The sequence below is a fragment of the Trachurus trachurus genome (genome assembly GCF_905171665.1).
Source record: "Trachurus trachurus genome assembly, chromosome: 21".
Taxonomy (NCBI): domain Eukaryota; kingdom Metazoa; phylum Chordata; class Actinopteri; order Carangiformes; family Carangidae; genus Trachurus; species Trachurus trachurus.
Genome location: NC_139899.1, coordinates 11,275,160 through 11,301,722, shown reverse-complemented (window position 1 = coordinate 11,301,722; position 26,563 = coordinate 11,275,160). Strand labels below are relative to the sequence as shown.

Below are 26,563 nucleotides of genomic sequence, written 5' to 3'. Positions count from 1 at the left end.
AAACAGAAATGTAGAATTTTTTGCAAATGTATTAAAGAAGAAAAACTGAAATATCACATGGTCATAAGTAACCCTTTGCTGTGACACTCATATTTAACTTGCATGCTGTCCATTTCTTCTGATCCTCCTTGAGATGGTTCTACTCCTTCATTGGAGGTTACAAAAGAATTTCTGCAGCACTCAAGGTTCCTAAGAGCACAGTGGCCTCCATAATCCTTAAATGGAAGAAGTTTGGGACGACCAGAACTCTTCCTAGACCTGGCCGTCCAGCCAAACTGAGCAATCGTGGGAGAAGAGCCTTGGTGAGAGAGGTAAAGAAGAACCCAAAGATCACTGTGGCTGAGCTCCAGAGATGCAGTGGGGAGATGGGAGAAAGTTCCACAAAGTCAACTATCACTGTAGCCCTTTGTATTGGGCAGGTGATGAGCAGTGCCTGGTTTTCTCCACACATAGGCTACCGCTTAGAATTAATGCCAAAAAGTTCAATCTTCGTCTCATCAGACCAGAGAATCCTATTTCTCATAGTCTGGGAGTCCTTCATGTGTTTTTTGGCTAACTCTATGCGGGCTTTCATATGTCTTGCACTGAAGAGAGGCTTCCGTCGGGCCACTCTGCCATAAAGCCCCGACTGGTGGAGGGCTGCAGTGATAGTTGACTTTGTGGAACTTTCTCCCATCTCCCCACTGCATCTCTGGAGCTCAGCCACAGTGATCTTTGGGTTCTTCTTTACCTCTCTCACCAAGGCTCTTCTCCCACGATTGCTCAGTTTGGCTGGACGGCCAGGTCTAGGAAGAGTTCTGGTCGTCCCAAACTTCTTCCATTTAAGGATTATGGAGGCCACTGTGCTCTTAGGAACCTTGAGTGCTGCAGAAATTCTTTTGTAACCTCCAATGAAGGAGTAGAACCATCTCAAGGAGGATCAGAAGAAATGGACAGCATGCAAGTTAAATATGAGTGTCACAGCAAAGGGTCTGAATACTTATGACCATGTGATATTTCAGTTTTTCTTTTTTAATAAATTTGCAAAAATTTCTGTTTTTTTCTGTCAAGATGGGGTGCTGAGTGTACATTAATGAGAAATAAAATGAACTTTTTTGATTTTAGCAAATGGCTGCAATGAAACAAAGAGTGAAAAATTTAAAGGGGTCTGAATACTTTCCGTACCCACTGTATGTAGGTTAGATCGTCCAATGTTGAACTGTTTTTATACAAAGTGCAGCCAAACACCAGACTGAAGACAGAGGAACAGCAGAGGCTCCTCTATGGAGCTGCAGGTGAACCGGCTAGAGACCACAGCGACATCCTCTTTTTTTGCAGCGCTGTTGTTACAGGTGATGCACATCTATGTCCGTGTAGGCTACATTTATTGTCTGATCTTCCTTCACGGGGACTGCCCTGCACTAGGGTTGCCACAAACGATTATTTTGATAGTCGACTAATCACAGATTATTTTTTTCGATTAGTCGACGAATCGGATTATACGTAAATTGAATGTAAAACATACAGTTTATCGCACCAGCATGCAGCTGCTCTCATATAACCATCATTAGCTTTCAGCTTAAAGTGTTTAAGATATATGCTAACTAAAAATAAATACAATTAAAGCCGCAAGCGGCTATGACGGGCCCTCGCTCCACGCCACTCGGCGTCCCCGCTACCCCCGGGCCGCTCTTCGAAACCCCCGCGCGCAACCGGACGTGGGCGGCTGTGTTGAGGGCGGTCCCCTCGTCGAACACGTGAAGTTTCGAGCAAATCGGACAACGTACGATGGAGTTACGGCAGGTTTACGGTTCGTCCACCAGGGGGCGGTAACGGGATGTGGGCCGTTGTGTTTGGGGTCGTGACCTCATCACACATGTGAAGTTTCGAGCTGATCGGACAATGTCGATGCAAAACACGACATTTCCTGTGTCCACAAGGGGGCGTCTTGAGCGAGCTAGCGTACGATGAAACGGAGGTGTAGAGGGCGGGCCTCTGATCATGTACTGAAATTTTGAAGTGACTACGATCAAGTATGTGGGCGTGGAAGGCAAACGTAATAGCATGGCGACTAAACGAGCAGTTGACCAACTTTGTCGCCCCCTAGCAGCCACGCCGTTTGACGTAGAGAAAAGCTTTTAATAGTGTTTGACCAGCTTGGTCTCCTGATGACTTGTAGCGAATATGAAGTCAATCGGGCAAAATCCGTGGGAGGTGGCAGTTCACGATGGAGCGCTATTCCTGTCGCCTCCACAAGGGGGCCATTAGCTGTAGCGTCATAGCGTTCATGAAATACTTTCACCAACTTGTTCGGCATGTTTTAGAAGTGGAATGAAGTTGATGGGGTCAACGATGTATTTTTAAAGAATTTTAGCGCACTTCCTGTTACCACCGGGGGGCGCTATGAGTGACGTAGGAAAATAATATGTCGGATCGTTCAGGGTCACGTGCTCATCATGTGCACCAAGTTTGAAGCAGCTGCGATCAAATCTGTGGGCGTGATAGCATTTAAACCTTTTTAGCTGACTCGTGGGACTTGGCCGTGCCCTAGCAGCCACGCCCTTTGAGCTACACACCTGCGGAGCACAAGCCGTAATCAGCTTGGTCTGGAGATGTTCTCTACCCAATTTGAAGTCAATCGGGCGAACTCCCTCGGACGAGTTCGTTTTGCGTCAAAGAAATGCTAACCAAAATGGCCGACTTCCTGTTGGGTTTAGGGCGTGGCTCCAATTCAATTTTTTGTATGTTTGGGTATGATACACGTGTGTGTCGAGTTTCGTATGTGTACGACAAAGTAAGCGAAATTTGTCTATGGGGAATTTCGGAAAAACTTCAAGGGGGCGCTATTGAGGCATTTAGCCACGCCCATGGGAAACGACTCTATCCGCTGAAAGAGCTCGCCATTCTTGACCTGTGGATGAAATTTTGTGAGGACACGACTTCTTTAAAGCCACGAAAAAGGCAAACGTAATTGTACGATAAAAAATCGCCAGTCGCCGCGGCGGCACACGGACGCCGTTCGTCGTATCTTCACAGCGTTCATAATGTAGCTTCAGCAACTGGTTCTGCATGTATTAGAAGTGGAATGAAGTTGATGGGGTGAAGTATGGATTTTTAATGAATTTTTGCGTACTTCCTGTTACCACCGGGGGGCGCTATGAGCCAGGCAGGAAGTCGATACATCAAAACGTTCAGGGAGGAGCCAACGTCATGTCCTTTGAATTTCAAGTGGCCACGACGAAGTATGTGCGCGTATTTGGCAAACGTAATTTAAATTGGGAAGATACACATTCGCCGCGGCGGCACACGGACGCCGTTGCTCGTGGGGTCAAAGGGTTCATGATGTAGCTTCACCATCCGGGTCTGCATGTATTAGAAGTGGAACGAAGTCGATTTGGTCAACTACGTATTTTTAACGAATTTTTGTACGTTTCCTGTTACCACCGGGGGGCGCTATGAGCGACTTAGGCAAATAATATGTCGGATCGTTCAGGGTCTCTCCCTAGATTTTTCCACCAAGTTTGAAGCGTCTACGATCAAGTATGTGGGCATGAGAGCCGTTCGTATTTACATGGCGAGCACCGAAACAGTCGCCAAACTTCGGGGCACGCCAGAGGCCAAGCCCTTTGAGCTACAGACCTGCGGAGTACAAGTTAAGCTCAGCTAGGTCTGACGATGTTCTCTACCCAATTTGGAGCCTATCGGGCATAACCCCTAGGAGGAGTTCGTTTTGCGTAAACCAACTTTGAAGCAAAATGGCCGACTTCCTGTAGGTTTTCGGGTATGTCATTTTATGAAATTTTTTGAAGATCTCGGGTTGATGAATATGTTTACCAAGTTTCGGACAAATCGGTGTCGCGGACCCTCATTCCCTATCCGCGGTCTAGGGGGCGCTGTGGTGCCATTTGGCCACGCCCACATGCGAGACCACTACTGAATCGCAATTTTCGGGCTTCCCCCCCTGCGTCGAAAGTTTCATCCGTTTCTCGGCTTGGGAAAGGGGTCGAAATCGCGTTCAAACGCGCGGAAGAAGAATAATAATAATAATTAAAGCCGCAAGCGGCTATGACGGGCCCTCGTTCCACGCCACTCGGCGTCCCCGCTACCCCCGGGCCGCCCTTCGAAATCCCCGCGCGCAACCGGACGTGGGCGGCTGCGTCGAGGGCGGTCCCCTCGTCGAACACGTGAAGTTCCGAGCAAATCGGACAACGTACGATGGAGTTACGGCAGGTTTACGGTTCGTCCACCAGGGGGCGGTAACGGGATGTGGGCCGTTGCGTTTGGGGTCGTGACCTCATCACACATGTGAAGTTTCGAGCTGATCGGACAATGTCGATGCAAAACACGACATTTCCTGTGTCCACAAGGGGGCGTCTTGAGCGAGCTAGCGTACGATCAAATGGAGGCGTAGAGGGCGGGCCTCTGATCATGTACTGAAATTTTGAAGTGACTACGATCAAGTATGTGGGCGTGGAAGGCAAACGTAATAGCATGGCGACTAAACGAGCAGTTGACCAACTTTGTCGCCCCCTAGCAGCCACGCCGTTTGACGTAGAGAAAAGCTTTTAATAGGGTTTGACCAGCTTGGTCTCCTGATGATCTGTAGCGAATATGAAGTCAATCGGGCAAAATCCGTGGGAGGTGGCAGTTCACGATGGAGCGCTATTCCTGTCGCCTCCACAAGGGGGCCATTAGCTGTAGCGCCATAGCGTTCATGAAATACCTTCACCAACTTGTTCGGCATGTTTTAGAAGTGGAATGAAGTTGATGGGGTCAACGATGTATTTTTAATGAATTTTAGCGCACTTCCTGTTACCACCGGGGGGCGCTATGAGTGACGTAGGAAAATAATATGTCGGATCGTTCAGGGTCACGCCCTCATCATGTGGACCAAGTTTGAAGCTGCTGCGATGAAATCTGTGGGCGCGATAGCATTTAAACCTTTTTAGCTGAATTAGGCAACTTGTCCGTGCGCTAGCAGCCACGCCCTTTGACCTACAGACCTGCGGAGCACAAGCCGTAATCAGCTTGGTCTGGAGATGTTCTCGACCCAATTTGAAGTCAATCGGGCGAACTCCCTCGGAGGAGTTCGTTTTGCGTCAAAGAAATGCTAACCAAAATGGCCGACTTCCTGTTGGGTTTAGGGCGTGGCTCCAATTCAATTTTGTGTATGTTTGGGTATGATACACGTGTGTGTCGAGTTTCGTATGTGTACGACAAAGTAAGCGAAATTTGTCTATGGAGAATTTGGGAAAAACTTCAAGGGGGCGCTATTGAGGCATTTAGCCACGCCCATGGGAAACGACTCCATCCGCTGAAAGAGCTCGCCATTCTTGACCTGTGGATGAAATTTCGTGAGGACACGACTTCGTTAAAGCCACGAAAAAGGCAAACGTAATTGTACGATAAAAAATGGTCAGTCGCCGCGGCGGCACACGGACGCCGTTCGTCGTATCTTCACAGCGTTCATAATGTAGCTTCAGCAACTGGTTCTGCATGTATTAGGAGTGGAATGAAGTTGATCGGGTGAAGTATGGATTTTTAATGATTTTTTGCGTACTTCCTGTTACCACCGGGGGGCGCTATGAGCCAGGCAGGAAGTCGATACATCAAAACGTTCAGGGAGGAGCCAACGTCATGTCCTTTGAATCTCAAGTGGCCACGACGAAGTATGTGCGCGTAATTGGCAAACGTAATTTAAATTGGGAAGATACACATTCGCCGCGGCGGCACACGGACGTCGTTGCCCGTAGGGTCAAAGCGTTGATGATGTAGCTTCACCATCCGGGTCTGCATGTATTAGAAGTGGAACGAAGTCGATTTGGTCAACTACGTATTTTTAACGAATTTTTGTACGTTTTCTGTTACCACCGGGGGGCGCTATGAGCGACGTAGGCAAATAATATGTCGGATCGTTCAGGGTCTCGCCATAGATTTTTGCACCAAGTTTGAAGCGTCTACGATCAAGTATGTGGGCATGAGAGCCGTTCGTATTTACATGGCGAGCACCGAAACAGTCGCCAAACTTCGGGGCACGCCAGAGGCCAAGCGCTTTGAGCTACAGACCTGCGGAGTACAAGTTAAGCTCAGCTAGGTCTGACGATGTTCTGAACCCAATTTGGAGCCGATCGGGCGTAATCCCTAGGAGGAGTTCGTTTTGCGTTTACAAACTTTGAAGAAAAATGGCCGACTTCCTGTTGGGTTTCGGGCTTCGCTATAGGAGGATTTTGTGTTCATCTCGCATTGATGAACATGTGTGGCGATTTTGGTCCGCTTTCGTTAACGTCATTTTTTTCCCTATGGGTTTTTGGGAAAATTGTAGGGGGCGCTATTTAGCCATTTGGCCCCGCCCAAATGCGACGCTGCCAAAATATCAAATTTTTCGCGAAGCCCCACGAGGCTACAAAGTTTGGTGAGTTTTCGTGCATGGCAAAGGGGTCGTTTTTGCGATTCTTTGCGGGGAATAATAATAATAATAATAATTAAAGCCGCAAGCGGCTATGACGGGCCCTCGTTCCACGCCACTCGGCGTCCCCGCTACCCCCGGGCCGCTCTTCGAAACCCCCGCGCGCAACCTGACGTGGGCGGCTGCGTCGAGGGCGGTCCCTTCGTCGAACACGTGAAGTTGTGAGCAAATCGGACAACGTACGATGGAGTTACGGCAGGTTTACGGTTCGTCCACCAGGGGGCGGTAACGGGATGTGGGCCGTTGTGTACGGGGTCGTGACCTCATCACACATGTGAAGTTTCGAGCTGATCGGACAATGTCGATGCAATACACGACATTTCCTGTGTCCACAAGGGGGCGTCTTGAGCGAGCTAGCGTACGATCAAATGGAGGCGTAGAGGGCGGGCCTCTGATCATGTACTGAAATTTTGAAGTGACTACGATCAAGTATGTGGGCGTGGAAGGCAAACGTAATAGCATGGCGACTAAACGAGCTGTTGGCCAACTTTGTCGCCTCCTAGCAGCCACGCCGTTTGACGTAGAGAAAAGCTTTTAATAGTGTTTGACCAGCTTGGTCTCCTGATGATCTGTAGCGAATATGAAGTCAATCGGGCAAAATCCGTGGGAGGTGGCAGTTCACGATGGAGCGCTATTCCTGTCGCCTCCACAAGGGGGCCATTAGCCGTAGCGTCATAGCGTTCATGAAGTAGCTTCACCAACTTGTTCGGCATGTTTTAGAAGTGGAATGAAGTTGATGGGGTCAACGATGTATTTTTAATGAATTTTAGCGCACTTCCTGTTACCACCGGGGGGCGCTATGAGTGACGTAGGAAAATAATATGTCGCATCGTTCAGGGTCACGCCCTCATCATGTGCACCAAGTTTGAAGCCGCTGCGATCAAATCTGTGGGCGTGATAGCATTGCAAACTTCTTAGCTGAATTTGGGAACTTGGCCGTGCGCTAGCAGCCACGCCCTTTGACCTACAGACCTGCGGAGCACAAGCCGTAATCAGCTTAGTCTGGAGATGTTCTGTACCCAATTTGAAGTGAATCGGGCGAACTCCCTCGGAGGAGTTCGTTTTGCGTCAAAGAAATGCTAACCAAAATGGCCGACTTCCTGTTGGGTTGAGGGCGTGGCTCCAATTCAATTTTTTGTATGTTTGGGTATGATACAGGTGTGTGTCGAGTTTTGTATGTGTACGACAAAGTAAGCGAAATTTGTCTATGGAGAATTTCGGAAAAACTTCAAGGGGGCGCTATTGAGGCATTTAGCCACGCCCATGGGAAACGACTCTATCCTCTGAAAGAGCTCGCCATTCTTGACCTGTGGATGAAATTTCGTGAGGACACGACTTCGTTAAAGCCACGAAAAAGGCAAACGTAATTGTACGATAAAAAATCGCCAGTCGCCGCGGCGGCACACGGACGCCGTTCGTCGTATCTTCACAGCGTTCATGATGTAGCTTCAGCAACTGGTTCTGCATGTATTAGAAGTGGAATGAAGTTGATCGGGCGAAGTATGGATTTTTAATGAATTTTTGCGTACTTCCTGTTACCACCGGGGGGCGCTATGAGCCAGGCAGGAAGTCGATACATCAAAATGTTCAGGGAGGAGCCAACGTCATGTCCTTTGAATTTCAAGTGGCTACGACGAAGTATGTGCGCATGAAAGGCAAACGTAATTTAAATTGGGAAGATACACATTCGCCGCGGCGGCACACAGACGCCGTTGCTCGTAGGGTCAAAGCGTTCATGATGTAGCTTCACCATCCGGGTCTGCATGTATTAGAAGTGGAACGAAGTCGATTTGGTCAACTACGTATTTTTAACGAATTTTTGTACGTTTCCTGTTACCACCGGGGGGCGCTATGAGCGACGTAGGCAAATAATATGTCGGATCGTTCAGGGTCTCTCCCTAGATTTTTGCACCAAGTTTGAAGCGTCTACGATCAAGTATGTGGGCATGAGAGCCATTCGTATTTACATGGCGAGCCCCGAAACAGTCGCCAAACTTCGAGGCACGCCAGAGGCCAACCCCTTTGAGCTACAGACCTGCGGAGCACAAGATAAGCTCAGCTAGGTCTGACGATGTTCTCTGCCCAATTTGGAGCCGATCGGGCGTAACCCCTAGGAGGAGTTCGTTTTGCGTAAACCAACTTTGAAGCAAAATGGCCGACTTCCTGTTGGTTTTCGGGTATGTCCGTACTGAGATTTTTTGAAGATCTTGGGTTGATGAATATGTTGACCAAGTTTCGGACAAATCGGTGTCGCAGACCCTCATTCCCTATGCGCGGTCTAGGGGGCGCTGTGGCGCCAATAGGCCACGCCCACATGCGAAACCACCACTGAACGCTAAGTTGCCACAGTCCCCACGTGCGTGTAAACATTTCCTCCGTTTCTCGGCTTGGGAAAGGGGTCGAAATCGCGTTCGAAGAGGGCAAAAAAGAATAATAATAATAAAGATAAACATTACAATATCTGGGGTTTTTGCTGCCAGGTCTATGCAGTACTTGGTTACTTGCTTGCTTACTTGTTGTTACTCGTCGGCTGGCACGTTGACTAATGTGCATGTCGAATTACAATAGGGTCCTCCCTGTGACGTTGTCACTGGCTCGGGCCCTAATTAAAGCCGCAAGCGGCTATGACGGGCCCTCGTTCCACGCCACTCGGCGTCCCCGCTACCCCCGGGCCGCTCTTCGAAACCCCCGCGCGCAACCGGACGTGGGCGACTGCGTCGAGGGCGGTCCCCTCGTCGAATACACGTGAAGGTTTGAGCAAATCGGACAACGTACGATGGAGTTACGGCAGGTTTACGGTTCGTCCACCAGGGGGCGGTAACGGGATGTGGGCTGTTGTGTACGGGGTCGTGACCTCATCACACATGTGAAGTTTCGAGCTGATCGGACAATGTCGATGCAAAACACGACATTTCCTGTGTCCACAAGGGGGCGTCTTGAGCGAGCTTGCCTACGATGAAACGGAGGTGTAGAGGGCGGGCCTCTGATCACGTACTGAAATTTTGAAGTGACTACGATCAAGTATGTGGGCGTGGAAGGCAAACGTAATAGCATGGCGACTAAACGAGCAGTTGACCAACTTTGTCGCCCCCTAGCAGCCACGCCGTTTGACGTAGAGAAAAGCTTTTAATAGTGTTTGACCAGCTTGGTCTCCTAATGATCTGTCGCGAATATGAAGTAAATCGGGCGAAATCCGTGGGAGATGGCAGTTCACGATGGAGCGCTATTCCTGTCGCCTCCACAAGGGGGCCATTAGCCGTAGCGTCATAGCGTTCACAAAATACCTTCACCAACTTGTTCGGTATGTTTTAGAAGTGGAATGAAGTTGATGGGGTCAACGATGTATTTTTAATGAATTTTAGCGCACTTCCTGTTACCACCGGGGGGCGCTATGAGTGACGTAGGAAAATAATATGTCGGATCGTTCAGGGTCACGTCCTCATCATGTGCACCAAGTTTGAAGCAGCTGCGATCAAATCTGTGGGCGTGATAGCATTTAAACCTTTTTAGCTGACTCGTGGGACTTGGCCGTGCCCTAGCAGCCACGCCCTTTGAGCTACAGACCTGCGGAGCACAAGCCGTAATCAGCTTGGTCTGGAGATGTTCTCTACCCAATTTGAAGTCAATCGGGCGAACTCCCTCGGACGAGTTCGTTTTGCGTCAAAGAAATGCTAACCAAAATGGCCGACTTCCTGTTGGGTTTAGGGCGTGGCTCCAATTCAATTTTTTGTATGTTTGGGTATGATACACGTGTGTGTCGAGTTTCGTATGTGTACGACAAAGTAAGCGAAATTTGTCTATGGAGAATTTCGGAAAAACTTCAAGGGGGCGCTATTGAGGCATTTAGCCACGCCCATGGGAAACGATTCTATCCGCTGAAAGAGCTCGCCATTCTTGACCTGTGGATGAAATTTCGTGAGGACACGACTTCGTTAAAGCCCCGAAAAAGGCAAACGTAATTGTACGAAAAAAAATCGCCAGTCGCCGCGGCGGCACACGGACGCCGTTCGTCGTATCTTCACAGCGTTCATAATGTAGCTTCAGCAACTGGTTCTGCATGTATTAGAAGTGGAATGAAGTTGATGGGGTGAAGTATGGATTTTTAATGAATTTTTGCGTACTTCCTGTTACCACCGGGGGGCGCTATGAGCCAGGCAGGAAGTCGATACATCAAAACGTTCAGGGAGGAGCCAACGTCATGTCCTTTGAATTTCAAGTGGCTACGACGAAGTATGTGCGCGTATTTGGCAAACGTAATTTAAATTGGGAAGATACACATTCGCCGCGGCGGCACACGGACGCCGTTGCTCGTGGGGTCAAAGCGTTCATGATGTAGCTTCACCATCCGGGTCTGCATGTATTAGAAGTGGAACGAAGTCGATTTGGTCAACTACGTATTTTTAACGAATTTTTGTACGTTTCCTGTTACCACCGGGGGGCGCTATGAGCGACGTAGGCAAATAATATGTCGGATCGTTCAGGGTCTCTCCCTAGATTTTTGCGCCAAGTTTGAAGCGTCTACGATCAAGTATGTGGGCATGAGAGCCGTTCGTATTTACATGGCGAGCACCGAAACAGTCGCCAAACTTCGGGGCACGCCAGAGGCCAAGCGCTTTGAGCTACAGACCTGCGGAGTACAAGTTAAGCTCAGCTAGGTCTGACGATGTTCTCTACCCAATTTGGAGCCGATCGGGCATAACCCCTCGGAGGAGTTCGTTTTGCGTAAACCAACTTTGAAGCAAAATGGCCGACTTCCTGTTGGTTTTAGGCTATGTCATTTTATGAAATTTTTTGAAGATCTCGGGTTGATGAATACGTTTACCAAGTTTCGGACAAATCGGTGTCGCGGACCCTCATTCCCTATCCGCGGTCTAGGGGGCGCTGTGGTGCCATTTGGCCACGCCCACATGCGAGACCACCACTGAATCGCAATTTTCGGGCTTCCCCCCCTGCGTCGAAAGTTTCATCCGTTTCCCGGCTTGGGAAAGGGGTCGAAATCGCGTTCAAACGCGGAGAAGAATAAGAATAATAATAATAATAATAATAAACATTACAATATCTGGGATATTTTGCGCCAGGTCTATGCAGTACTTGGTTACTTGCTTGCTTACTTGTTGTTACTCGTCGGCTGGCACGTTGGCGAATGTGCATGTCGAATTACAATAGGGTCCTCCCTGGGACGTTGTCACAGGCTCGGGCCCTAATAATAATAAACATTTGCATTTCGGGGAATTTTGCGCCAGGTCAGTGGAGTACTTGATTACTTGCTTGCTTACTTGTTGTTACTCGTCGGCTGGCACGTTGACTAATGTGCATGTCGAATTACAATAGGGTCCTCCCTGTGACGTTGTCACTGGCTCGGGCCCTAATTAAAGCCGCAAGCGGCTATGACGGGCCCTCGTTCCACGCCACTCGGCGTCTCGCTCCCACGACCCCCCGGTCCCCGCCACCCCCGGGGCGCTCTTCGAAACCCCCGTGCGCCACCGGACGTCGGCAGCTAGTAGAGGGTTGTTCCCTCATCAAACACGTGAAATTTCGAGAAAATCGGACAATGTACGATGGAGTTACGGCAAGTTTACGGTTCGTCCACCAGGGGGCAGTAACGGGATGTGGGTCGTTGCGTTCAAGGTCGTGACCTCATCACACATGTGAAGTTTCGAGCAAATCGGACAATGTCGATGTAAAATATGTCATTTCCTGTGTCCACAAGGGGGCGAGTTGAGCGAACTTGCATACGAGGCAATAGAGGTGTAGAGGGCGGGTGTCTGATCACGTACATAAATTTTGAAGCAGTTCGGACGAAGTACATGGGAGATAGAGCAGCCCGTGTATGCATGGCGAGGCATCAGAAATGGCGGCGGCCACAGTGGCCACGCCCTTTGACCTACCGACCTGCAGAGCACAAGCTGTAATCAGGGCGGTCTGAGGATGATGTGTAGCGAATATGAAGCCGATCGGGCGAAACCCCTAGGAGGAGTTCGTTTCTGATGGACCGCAATACGTGGCGCCGCCACACGGGGGCAATTAGCCGTAGCCTCAAAGCGTACGTAATGTAGCTTCACCGATTTGTTTCACATGTATCAGAAGTGGAACGAAGTTGCTGGGGTGAACTATGTACGATTAATTCATGTTAGCGTAATCTGTGTCGACTTCCTGTTACCACCGGGGGGCGCTATGAGTAACGTGGGAAGTTAATATGTCAGATTGTCCAGGAAGGACCCATCATCATGTCCACCAAGTTTGAAGCGGCTACGATCAAGTATGTCGGCGTGAGAGCCGTTCGAAGTGAAACGGCGCCGAACACGAACAGTCGCCAAAATGTGTCGCATCATAGCAGCCACGCCCTTTGACCTACAGACATGTAGTTCACAAGATAAGATCAGCATGGCGTCTCGATGGTCCATAGCCAATTTAAAGTCAATCGGACGAAATCTGTAGGAGGGGTTCGGTCAAATAGGTCAAAATTTCAATCCAAAATGGCCGACTTCCGGTTGGGTATAGGGCGTGGCTTTAAGAGGATTTTTTGTGTGTCTTCCCATGTTCTATAACCCCACCAAATTTCATGCATGTAAGTGCAACGGTGTGGCGGGGCTGATCAATTCAAAATTTCAAGGGGGCGCTGTTGCGCCATTACATTCTGCGCACACGAACGGATGTCATGGTACGTCTATTTTCACCAGACTACACGTGTATGCCAAATTTCATCCGTTTCTCGCTTCGGCAAAGGGGTCGAAATCGCGTTCAAACGCGCGTAATAATAATAATAATAATAATAAACATTGCAATATCTGGGGTATTTTGCGCCAGGTCTATGCAGTACTTGGTTACTTGCTTGCTTACTTGTTGTTACTCGTCGGCTGGCACGTTGATTTATGTGCATGTCGAATTACAATAGGGTCCTCCCTGTGACGTTGTCACTGGCTCGGGCCCTAATAATAATAAACATTACAATATCTGGGGTTTTTGCTGCCAGGTCTATGCAGTACTTGGTTACTTGCTTGCTTACTTGTTGTTACTCGTCGGCTGGCACGTTGACTAATGTGCATGTCGAATTACAATAGGGTCCTCCCTGGGACGTTGTCACAGGCTCGGGCCCTAATTAAAGCCGCAAGCGGCTATGACGGGCCCTCGTTCCACGCCACTCGGCGTCCCGCTTCCACGCTGCCTCAGACTCTTCTCCCCCTGTGGTGGTGTTGCCATCCAGGGTGTTTTAGCAGTCTTTACAGGTCCATTATGCTATGGTCCCTCATCAAGAACTGAATTTGTTGTAGTGGCAGATTAATATCGTGTACTCTGTCTTTCTTGAATCTGGAGTTGGGTGGGATAGTTATGCCTTCACTCTCAATGTGTCAATGTCTCTCAAAAAGCAATGCCACTTATAAACAAAGTTGACTATAGCCACTAATCAATTATTTATTAATTGTAATGAACTCAAATTCAAACAACTGGTGGATTTCAAAACTTCACAAAATTAACAACCACTTGCTGCCTGACTGTATTCAGAAAATTTTTAATCTAAGACAAAGCCATTACAATCTCAAAGGGGTATGTATATTTAGAAAGTTAAAAACCAGAACCAACAACAAATTACAATGCATTACGGTAACAGCTGTTAATTTATGGAACAAATTGGAGAATGACTTAAAAACATGTAATACCATAATCTTATTCAAAAAAGTACTTGAAAACAGGATGATCAATTCATATAAGTTTGAGTAATGAGTGGTGACACGTGCTATGCTGCTGCTATTTTTGTCCTGTTTTCTTTATGTTTGATTGTCTTCTTTTTCCCCCTTTTCTTTTGAGGAGGAAGGAAGTAGGGGAGGAAGAAGGGAAAGGAGAGGAGAAAGGAAGGGAAAGGAAAGGAAGGAGAAAGGGAAATCAAATCAAGCAGCTTCACTCTTTTCACTGTTTTGTGATTGCTTATTTCTTTTATTAATAAATAACAAATTGTACATTTTAAATGTTTTTTTTGTTTTTTTTTAATTAATCAGAGTTGTAACAGTATAGGCGTAATAAGCTATTCTTCAGCCTATGCCTTTTCGGTCCAAATTTTCTTTTTACGTTTACTTATTGTTTATTCTGAATGATGTTTTTCTTTATTTACTTTTTTCTTTCTGGTTTGTTATTTTCCTTTTAATGACATGTATTGACTGAAATAAACCAAACTAAACTAAACTAAACTAATGTCAGGCTCTTAGGTCACTGTGAAGTCACCACCTTGGAAATCAGTAGAGGTGGCAAATTAAAATGAAAATTATTGACAGGCCAAAGACATTCACATGGACTACTGTTTTATATACACTCCTCAATAAAATAAAGGTAACATTTAAACAACACATCTTAGATCTCAATATTCCAGTTTAAATTCGTTATTAAATGTATAGTAGTGTGTTGAGAACATAGACTGTAAAAAAAAAAAAGGAGAGAGAGTTGAGAACATATAATCATGAGAAAATGATGATAAAAATCTTTATGCTAGCCCCTGGGCTTGAACCGAGGATCTCCATGTGAAAGTCATGTGCTCTACTGAATGAGCTATGAAACATTGGAACCTTTGCTACATTTTCACGTGGCACAGTGTGAGTTGTTGAAAATCCAGTAAAATTCTGTCAGCACCTCCGTACATTAACTGTCTTGGGCTACTGTTTGATTTGAAATAGATATAGCTGAAGAAATCAGTAGAGGTGGCAAATTAAATATACACTCCTCAATAAAATAAAGGGAACATTTAAACAACACATCTTAGATCTCAATTAATGAAATACTGCAGTTTAAGTTCGTTATTAAATGTATAGTAGTGTGTGGAGAACATAGATTGTAAAAAAAAAAAAGAGAATTGACAACATTTATTTACGTACGTATTAACGTTTATTTTTGGAGCAGTGTATAATCATGATAAAATGAATAAAGAAATATTATGGTTTTGACTTGGATTCGAACCCAGGTTGACTGCGTGAAAGGCAAGCGCGCTACCGATTAAGCCACGGAACAGCACGGCAATAATGATGGAACACGAAGATTTATTCTAGTAGTGCAACACTCATTCATGATACAGCACACTATATTCAAAGTATTTCAGAAAACCACTTTTTAAAAAAATGTCTACAATGACCATTTTAAAACGTAATTGTTATTTATCAATATAGACATTAATGCTACTATATAGAAAAGATGGCTGCTAAAATACATTTTGATGTGCCTTGGATTATGTAAGTTTTGTAAATAATACATTTTGGATATATGTAAATGAAATTCTCTAATGAATAGGCCTATATATTTATATTATAGCAATTATTGAACTCCATCTGGCTAACTCTGATAACTGTTATCTGAGATTTAGTGTCTGTATTATAAACAACCCTAAAGTTATTACTAAGGTCTAGGGTGGTTGGACATGGCACCGGAAAACATCCTTCAAAATAAAAGCATATGCATGCGCAATTGTACAGAGCAGATTCTCTTCCATATAGAGGAAAAAAAGAGTTGTTAGAGGGAACATTTAAACAACACATCTTACATCTCAATTAATGAAATACTGCAGTTTAAATTCGTTATTAAATGTATAGTAGTGTGTTGAGAACATAGATTGTAAAAAAAAAAAAAAAGAGAGTTGACAACATCTATTTACGTACGTATTAACGTTTATTTTTGGAGCAGTGTATAATCATGATAAAATGAATAAAGAAATAATATGGTTTTGACTTGGATTCGAACCCAGGCTGACTGCGTGAAAGGCAAGCGCGCTACCGATTAAGCCACGGAACAGCACGGCAATAACGATGGAACACGAAGATTTATTCTAGTAGTGCAACACTCATTCATGATACAGCACACTATATTCAAAGTATTTCAGAAAACCACTTTTTAAAAAAATGTCTACAATGACCATTTTAAAACGTAATTGTTATTTATCAATATAGACATTAATGCTACTATATAGAAAAGATGGCTGCTAAAATACATTTTGATGTGCCTTGGATTATGTAAGTTTTGTAAATAATACATTTTGGATATATGTAAATGAAATTCTCTAATGAATAGGCCTATATATTTATATTATAGCAATTATTGAACTCCATCTGGCTAACTCTGATAACTGTTATCTGAGATTTAGTGTCTGTATTATAAACAACCCTAAAGTTATTACTAAGGTCTAGGGTGGTTGGACATGGCACCGGAAAACATCCTTCAAAATAAAAGCATATGCATGCGCAATTGTACAGAGCAGATTCTCTTCCATATAGAGGAAAAAAAAGAGTTGTTAGAGGGAACATTTAAACAACACATCTTACATCTCAATTAATGAAATACTGCAGTTTAAATTCGTTATTAAATGTATAGTAGTGTGTTGAGAACATAGATTGTAAAAAAAATAGAGAGTTGACAACATCTATTTACGTATGTATTAACGTTTATTTTTGGAGCAGTGTATAACCATGATAAAATGAATAAAGAAATATTATGGTTTTGACTTGGATTCGAACCCAGGTTGACTGCGTGAAAGGCAAGCGCGCTACCGATTAAGCCACGGAACAGCACGGCAACAATGATGGCTTTTTGTCATCAGCTTCAAACAGATAACAACAGTAACCGGGGGCGGGGCTCGACGGACTTTCTGGGTATTCCCACCACGCTGTGATTGGTTACGGTGAGTTCACGCCCAGTCCTATCTACTACGATGCAAACTCCGTGTCTCTGTCTGTTTTGATACAACTTTGAGCTGGTAGCACGCTAGTTTAATAGTACGAGAGAAACAGTCTTTTCACGGCTTTTTGCTGAGAAAATCTTCAAACCCACTCATCACAGCGTTGACTTCTGTGTACATCTTTGTGACCTATCAGTCATTACCGTAAGTATTTGTTTTGTATTCGATTTATTATCTTAGTATCATGTTGTAGCTATAGTTAGCCGTTGGCTTGCTCAACCAGTAGAGTTAACTTACAGCAGTGCTATTGTTTATGAACAAGTCTGTAGTGTGTTGTTGAAACTGTTTGTCTTTGACCAGCAATAAACATGATTAGAGTTGTGTGTGTGCTTCTGGTAATATTAAATCATTTCGAAATGCACGTAAGACGTTCATTTCGAACTGGGCATTAGCATGTAGCGTAGTTAGCCGTTAGCATGTTGAAGTTAGCAGAGAGGCTCGTGTTTTTCTGAAAGCTGAGAACTGTAATTGCTCTGTGACTGGACCAGAGAAGTAGGTTTTGGTGAGAGCTATGCATTGAAACGGTGGAATATTTATCCTCTTTATTGTTATTGTACTAGTGCCCAGGCCAATGTGTTTTTGTGTGGTCAACTTTGAGCTGGTAGCACGCTAGTCTGGCTATGGTTCCCTGGATCTATTGTGACCTAGGCCGTGTGGCTGTTGTTGTTGTTGTTGTTGAAGAGTGAAACTGTGGAATATTCCGTACATGTGCAGTAATAGAATGTATCTAAAGTGATTCATGTTATTGTTTTATTAGTTATTGTTGTTATTGTAATTAACAGCAGTATTGTCCAGCAAACATTTCAGCATTTCAGGATTGCTTTTAAGTCAGTCATTTTGTGGCCATTTTGGCCTCTGAAGTTAGTTTGTTGTTATGCTTATAGAGTTTAGAATTTTCCATGTGTGTTAGTGTGACTGTATGAAGCCTGAACTCACTTTGTGTGTGTTGTATATACAGGTAATAGTTTTCTTTTAATTGGGGTACATTGTTTGTTGTGGAAAGTTTAGGTCAAAGTGAAGTCACAACTTTGACCTTTTGTTGAGCTCATTTAAAATGGATGCCACGGGCCGAGTGGAGGAGGGGTTTTTTCTAAGGTCTGGCACTGTGTGTCGTCACAGCTGAAGTCGGCTCTGACCTCTTTCCATTGTGCTTGGATTAACTTAAATGAACAGCTGTTTTTTAATTCTGTTTATTCTAAGTGGTGTAATCATAGTATTTTTCTACATATATATATATATATTTAAAAATCTTCAAAATCCAAACTTATTCTATTAAAATATGTAATCTCTTAGCTCTCAATAGCTATTTTCATTTTGTCTCCACTCCTCTCCTTGGCCCTGTAAATGGCATTTGAAATAGGCATGATCGGCCTATTTGATGTGTTGTCAACACAGAAAAAGCTAAACTTACAACATGTCTTCTTTGCAATGTAGCCAAAAAACTATTCATGAACAAAATAAAAATTAGAATGGAAATTACTCTTCAGTACTTATGCTTTCAATATCTGTTGTCATTTTGTCTGTATCTCTATCCTACATTATACAATTGGCATTTACATTTGTCCAAATTTTCTGGTCCAGCCAGCTGGTTGAAAGTGTTTTTATCTAGATTTCTGAAGACCCAATGACTGAGAGAAAGACAGTTTCCTGGTTCAATACTATTTTAAGGATAATAAATGAATCAATTTCAGTATTTACAACTAAACAAATAACTTTTTAAACATAAAACCACAGCTTAAATAGAAACAATTAATAAAATGAATGAATTGGCCCATGCAATATCACTAATATTTAAATTTGGGTATTTAATTATCTGAATTATGAAGCTGATTGATTAGGTGAGGTCAAACTTAGGCAGGAAAATGGTTCAAAAGTCAAAAGGAAGAAACTCTCCATTGAAACACAGCCAGTGGGTTTAATGGGAGCAGGTGGGCTTAAAGGGAACATCAGTGAATTATTGGTTAAAAATCAGAATATTTTTATTATGTGTGAGGTAATGTGAAATCCTTTCTAAATGCATGTCTTAATCTACACATGTGTAATAACTGGGTATTTATACTTTTAGATGCCCCGTGGCAAGGCCTACCGTCGTGCCGAGGCTGCTAGGTTCCGGCAGCAGTCTCGGCGGCAGGATGCGACTTTCCTGCCAGCCCGCTCCGCCTTCAGTGCCAGTAAGTATTCTTCCATATATTTCCCTAAACCATTCTCTGTATATGTTTCTGTATGCATGAGCTGAAATGTTGTACGTATTTTCATCAACAGTCCCCGGCACTGGCTGGCGCCGGAAGTCTCTGCAGTGGCCCCTTTCTCCGCGCACCGGGAAGCAGCTGAAGGTGGCCATTCCTGCAAAAGTCCCCGATAAGAAGGTATGTACTATTCAGAAATCATGATGAATGCTGATAATAAGTGTCATTGTGAGTGTACATCCTTTAAGACGTGTTTTTTTCCTTTTCTCCCAGCTTGTTGTTTTTGTCGGGGCATCCCATCTACGCCCCATCGTGGATGGATTCGTGCCAATGGAAGCGGACGGCTACACCTTCGGTTTCCTGTCTGTGCCGGGGGCGTGCGCGGACCTGCTCAGGAAGGAGGTAAATCATGTTGTCCACACTTGTCCTCACATCCCTGATGCTGTTTGTGTTCTTGCCCCCAGCAACAACCTGAACCAGACCCCGGACCGAGCAGCTGCAGCGTTTGACCGGTACCTGCGCGCTGTCATGGAAGCCTGGCGGACTGCAGAGGTAGGTCATTGATGTATTTGTTGAACATGAAATTATATGTACTGTGACTATCGATTTGTAACTGACCGTTATGACATTTTGTGTAGGTTTTCGTCGTGGACCATGTCCCTCGTCTGTCTGTGGAGGGGGTTGTCCAGGAGTCCCACAGACAGAACTTCCAGCGCATCGCAGGACAGCACCGTATGTTTGAAAATATCAATGCATGGGTTTAGGCACTTATGATTTATCAGAAGTATCTATTTCAGCTATAATTGAGGCAATGCTCCTTTATTGTTTGTGTTATGAAAGTTGACCGTGGACTGTGCGTTGAGTTTTTCAGTAATCCGTGGGTTTTCCTTGTTTTTGTTGTCTTTAGGTTTGCGGTTCTACTGCCACGCGGAACGCTTCCCACCGAGGCAACGGCAGCTCTGGGCTGTCGATGGTGTAAGTGAAAATTGTACTTTGAATCTCAGAAATGCTTATTTAGACAACACAGTATGATTGACAGTAAATGTCATCTTGTTCAACATTACTGTATTGTAATCTTTATTTGTTCCTCTTCATAGACGCACCTCAGTGACGACGCGGGGATGCCTATCCTCGTGGAGTCGCTGGTGGCTGCCACCAAGCAGCACCTGGAGCGGCCCGCGCCTCCGCCACCTCCGCCACCCGTCGTCTTTCCGGTGTCCCCCAGGCCCAGGCCCATTCCCACGTGGACCGGTCGGGAGGTCCCAGCCCCACCTCCACCCACCCCTCCCAGGGACGAGGACGCCTGGACGACCGTGCCAGGCAGGAAGGTAAGAAGACGAACTTTGTCTACATATGGTCATGAACTGAGAAATGAAGGTTTTTCTGTATCCTAATGTCTTTTCTGTTTTGTCGTTGTAGCGCCGTTGCTCTCGGGAGAGGAGGGTTCCTCGAGTGGTATGTTGTCATTTTATTTAACTGTGATCTTGACAGTGACATTCTATTCCCTAACAAAACGATAAGTGTGACAAAAAATCTTTATGTCTTTCATACAGCGTCTTCTTCCCCTGAACCCTTTCTGGCTGCCGCCTGGGATGTTGCCTGACACGGACGACGCTGGTCCTTCGGCCGAGGACGCTGTTTCCACGGGCGAGCAGGTATTTATAGAACAAGAAACTTCTAATAGTTCAGATATTCTTTTTGTCCACTGTTTTGACACTATGTTTCTGTCACTTTAGCCGCTGCCTGTGGGACCTCGTACTCGACCTGTCCCCAAGAAGCCCAGACGTGCTAGGAAGAAGGTATGTCGTGTTTAAATCCTGAAGGAGATGTGTTCATGTATTATTGTGATGGACAGAAAGTCATTGTGAATGATGTATAACTGCAAAATCTGGATCAGATTTACTTGAATATGTAGATTTAATGGGATGTCTTTCCTTTCTTATTCTTTCTAGGTCGTGACCTCAACTCCCACGTTGACTGTCCGTCCTGAAGCCCAGGCCGTGGACCAGAAGGCAAGTAGAGTTATTGAATGGTCTTTGTAATTGTGTTTGTTGTTGTGGCAAATTTAACACCATCTTTATTATAGCCAGCATGACTCTCTCTTCCACAGGTATTAATGTTTTCATGTTTCTTCTTTTGCAGGTGGAGGCGACACCCGACCCTGTGTCGACCTGTGATGTGCCAGGGACCGCTCCTACTCCCAGTGTCGCTGCCCTTCCTGCTGCTGTCCCTCCCAGCCCTGAGCCTGTCCAACCTGTTCCCCAGGATGCGACGGTGGTCCGGGAAACCCAGCGAGCAACTGAAGGGGACACACCAGAAGCTACTAAAGGTCAGAGTATTCCCACTGTGCCTTGTTGTTCATTGATGAAGGGAGGGTCTCCAGCATCAGGGACAGAGTATCTTTCTCCAAAACACGAATATGATGTCCATGATTACGTGTCATGCTGTGTTGTCGCGGCAATTAAACATAGCATCGCTCCGGTTTGTACGTGGCGTGGCGATGATCTTGATTTTGTTCGCAAACAGGGGTTAACTTTGGGGACTTGGCTGGGGGGGGTGAGGAGGCAGTTTGATGTGTGTGGTCATCAGTGGAACGTGGATTTGGGGGAGCCAGAGTATAGGAGCATCAGGGATGTGATTGAGTTGAAGGAGAAGTTGAGGCAGCAGTTGTCAGGGGATGGCATGTGTGTGTTGGGGCTCAACACAGCAGCAGTGTTGGTCATGCAGCACAAGGACTTCTTTGTTGTTGTGGATTGTGGGGCACGTTCCGAAGAGGGAAAGAGGTCCTATCCAGGCAGATCTAGGGTCGTTTTCAACACCACCTTTGATGACCTGGTGGAACACATCATTGCTCTGGGCCAGTCTTTGTTTACAGAGTTTTTTTCTGTCAGTAGCATCTCTGTGGAGCAGTGTGGTGATAAGGGAGGGAGCGGCAATGTTTCTGTGGTTATTGAACCAGTTGTGGCAACTCAGTCTGAGGGAGAGAGCGGCAGTGTGGAGGAGTGTGTTGATGAGGGACAGAGCATTTCTGTGGAGCAGTGTGTTGATGAGGGAGAGAGCAGCAATGTTTCTGTGGTTATTGAACCAGTTGTACCCACTCAGTCTGAGGGAGAGACCAGCAGTGTTTCAGTAGCGATTGATCCAGTTGTTACTAGTCAGTCCCAAGGTCGCGCTTCTGTTAGTGGAAGTTTCCATCAAGGCGACCAGAGTAAGTTTGCATATCACGGTCGTCAGTGTATGGCCATTGGTTTGGTTGCTTTAGTGAGACACACCAAAGACAGCGTCTTTGAGTGGCAGTCTGACACACTGGACGAGGTAGTGCTCGCAGGTGATAAACTGTACACATCCATGTGGGAAGGCAATCAGATCGCAGATCCATCTGGATTCCCTGCTGTTACAGAGTTGCCTAAGCAGTATGGTTTTGTTGATTTTGAGTATGATGTGAAACCTGTATATGGATTTGGGGCCTCCTCTCCAAGTGTGCGTATTTCACCTGAGCACATCTCTCTGTTTGACGGTCTCCGTCAGAGGTGTACACAAGACAAGCCCTGCTTGGTTACAATGGGTGGGGCTACATGTGCTGTCATTTGTAGTAAAGATGGTGAGTATGCTGTGGTTGACTCCCACGCTCGCGATGTTTATGGGATGGTCCATGGTAAAGGACGGAGTGTTGTAGTCTATTTTAGTTCTGTACAGGATCTGTTTAAGCACTTTAGCAAATTTGCAGGTAGTCGGACATCTCCCAAACAGTTTGAGATCTGTGGTGTTAAAGTGAAACCCTCAACTGTGTCATTGAGTGCTGGTGCAGCTGCTGAGTGTATAGAGCGACAGGTTACTGCTCCTGCTACTGTCACACCAGTGGTGAGTGCTGGTGCAGCTGTTGATTGTGTAGAGGAACAGGTTACTGTGACACCAGTGGTCCGTGCAGCCACTAACATACGCGAGAAACGTAAATGCACACAGACAGCCGTTACATGTGGAGAGGGACAGGTTACCCCTCTTGTCACACCAGTGGTCTGTGCAGCCACTAACCAACGTGAAAAACGTAAATGCACACAGAGACATGGCACTTCCAAGAAAGCAAAGAGTTTTGATAATGATGTCAATTCAGATGTTGTGTTTGTTGGGGATGTAGCATGTAAAAACTTAGAATTCCGTCCCCTTTCTAAAGATGTTGCTTTAGCTTTGTGTAAGCAGGCTAACATAGAATCAGAGAGAGTAGATGCCGCCTCTTCTGCTGTTGGTTCTTTAGGAATTCCTTGTATGACAGAGAAGATTGTGGGTGATGGTAACTGTTTCTTTAGGGCCGTTAGCCAGGCCATTAGTGGTACACAGAAATACCATAAGAAAATTAGAAATGCAGCTGTGAAGCAGTTACAAAGCAATCCTGTTTCATATCAGAGTCTTCTGAGAAGCGAGTATCCTTCAATATCAGAATACATCAAGATGTCAAGGATGAGCTATGTTGATAGTTGGGCCACTGAGTTAGAGATTCAAGCCACAGCTGATTATTTAGGTGTTAGTGTTTTCACCTATTATAATGATCGCTGGCTTGAATATAGCTGTCAAAATAGGAAGTTGTCAAATGAAGCTGTGTATTTACATAATGTTAATGCTAATCATTATGAAACAGTTGTCTGTGCACAGCAGTCTCAGTCACAGAGTTGCTATGGTTACTGTAACGTTAACACATCTGTTTCTGTTGGCTATAACCTGAGATGTCATAGTAAAGATGAAAGTGATGTTTCTGATGAAAGCACCTTTAATCCACTTAGGTCTAGGTCATTGATTTATTCCAAGAAGATGTATAGAATGCAGCGTAAAAGAAAATATCAGCAAAACATCTTGTATAAGGAACCCAAGAAGCATATGGGTGTGAGTAAATACAAACAGAATGCTTTCCATAAGATGAGGTTGGATGCTCTTCTTGTGAACAAATATAAGGAAAATGTCAATTACAGAGAAAAAAAGAAGTTGATGGTAATAAATAAATACAAAGATATCAGTCATAAATTAAAATTAAAGGCATCCAGCATTGCTAAATACAAAGAAAACATAGAGCATAGATTAAAATTAAAGGCATCCAGCATTGCTAAGTACAAATTAAACATGGAGCATAAATTAAAATTAAAGGAATCCAGCATTGCTAAATACAAAGAAAACATAGAGCATAAATTAAAATTAAAGGCATCCAGCATTGCTAAGTACAAAGAAAACATGGAGCATAAATTAAAATTAAAGGAATCCAGCATTGCTAAATACAAAGAAAACATGGAACATAAATTAAAATTAAAGGAATCCAGCATTGCTAAATACAAAGAAAACATAGAGCATAAATTAAAATTAAAGGCATCCAGCATTGCTAAATACAAAGAAAACATGGAGCATAGATTAAAGGTGAAATCATTTAGTGTTTTGAAGTACAAATCTAATCTTGTACACAAGAGTACAGTAATGCAAAAGAGTAGAACTACATATCAACTGAATAAAACTCTAAGAAACAAAATAAAGTCTGCAAGCATTAGAAAGTATCATCAAAATCCTGATCACAAAAAGCGTGTTATAGCAGATGTTAGATTGAAAAGGCAGGTTAAGAAAGAGAAGACAGGACAGTTTGACTTTGTTATGCAGCAGTTTTTAGAGGACGTGCTGGAAGGTCCAGAACATGTCTGCGCAGTGTGTTTCCGCTTGCTATTCAGGCACCAGGTTCTGAACTGTAAAAGAGATGATTATAACAAAACACAGACAATAGCCTCAATAGCAACAAACTGCATAACCGAGGACTACTTGCATAAATGTAATGAGTTTTGTGTTGTGCCATGTCAGGTGTTAGACACTGCTCGGGGTAAATTGTGGATTTGTTACACTTGTCACTATAAGATTAACAGAGGTGAGATGCCACCTGAGTGTTCTCAGAACAATCTAACAGTACAGGCTGTCCCTCCTGAGCTGGCCTGTTTGAATAGTTTAGAGCAACATTTGGTTGCTCTCCATATTCCATTTATGAAGATGCTAGCTTTGCCTAAAGGGGGTCAAAATGGAGTACATGGTCCAGTGACCTGTGTTCCAGCCAACATTGTACAGACCAGTAACCTGTTACCCCGTTCCAATATGGAGGGGTCTTTGTTGGCAGTGAAGTTAAAGCGTAAGTTGACCTATAAAGGCCACTATGAGTATCAGTTTGTTGACACTCTCCGCATTAGACAGGCCTTGCAGTATTTAAAACAGACCAATAGCCTTTATAAGGACATTGTGTTTAATGAAGCGTGGTTAAATGAGTTTTGTCAGGAACAGGAAGCTGAAGTTCCTTTAACATCACAGAATGATGACAGCGCTGATGCTAATGTTCCTGCAGCATCACAGACTGTTGACAGTGCTGATGCTAACGTTCCTGCAGCATCACAGGCTGTTGACAGTGCTGATGCTAACGTTTCTTTAGTATCACAGACTGTTGACAGTGCTGATGCTAACGTTTCTTTAGTATCACAGACTGTTGATAGTGCTGATGCTAACGTTTCTTTAGTATCACAGACTGTTGACAGTGCTGATGCTAACGTTTCTTTAGTATCACAGACTGTTGATAGTGCTGATGCTAACGTTCCTTTAGCATCACAGACTGTTGACAGTGCTGGTGGTAACGTTCCTGCAGCATCACAGACTGTAAACAGACCTGATGCTAATGATGATGATGCTGCTGCAGCTGAGGAGGAGGAGCTTCTGCACGATAGACAGTCACATGGCATGTTTCAGGACACCTGTCTAATGCCTGTTGATATTGGTCAGGAGGTTCTTGACCAATATTTTGATGATATTTTGAATGTAGCACCAGCAGAAGGCAACAATCCTGTGAAGCTGCTTTCTGATATTACTAATGAAGCAAAGTGTTTCCCAGTGTTGTTTCCAAGGGCCAGAAACACTTACCACGAGCATCGCCAATATCGGCTGACTTTGTCACGATACTTTAATAATCGCATTTTACACGCAGATGGCAGGTTTGCAAATAATCTTGAATACATATTTTTTGCTCAGTATATGTCAGAGGTTGAACAGGTTGTGTCAAATGTGTCAATTGCATTACGTAAAAGTAAAGGGGGTGAGAGGTCGTATAAGGTGTCAGATATTCTGAATAATGAGGAGAATTTCAAGAAGATGCTGGAGTATGATGATGGTTATCGTTTTCTTCGACCTATTAGAGGCACTCCAGCTTTCTGGCAGGGAGCCCAG

General features: G+C 44.8%; 1 protein-coding gene and 1 long non-coding RNA gene across 2 annotated transcripts; both read left to right on the top strand.

Annotated features, from left to right (window-relative positions):
- Positions 1–17,214: 17,214 nt before the first annotated feature.
- Positions 17,215–20,318, top strand: LOC311004675 (uncharacterized protein; the record flags this gene model as incomplete). Its single annotated transcript, XM_083996846.1, has 6 exons — positions 17,215–17,297; positions 19,219–19,324; positions 19,416–19,519; positions 19,613–19,891; positions 19,978–20,097; positions 20,247–20,318. Exons 2-6 carry the CDS (start codon positions 19,219–19,221, stop codon positions 20,316–20,318), a joined length of 681 nt encoding a protein of 226 aa, XP_083852972.1. The 5' UTR covers positions 17,215–17,297.
- Positions 20,319–20,616: 298 nt separating this feature from the next.
- On the top strand, positions 20,617–20,994 carry LOC311005080. The gene is made up of 3 exons (XR_014596330.1): positions 20,617–20,667; positions 20,759–20,794; positions 20,893–20,994. It is a non-coding gene; the product is annotated as an uncharacterized lncRNA (long non-coding RNA).
- The last annotated feature ends 5,569 nt before the right edge of the window (positions 20,995–26,563 follow it).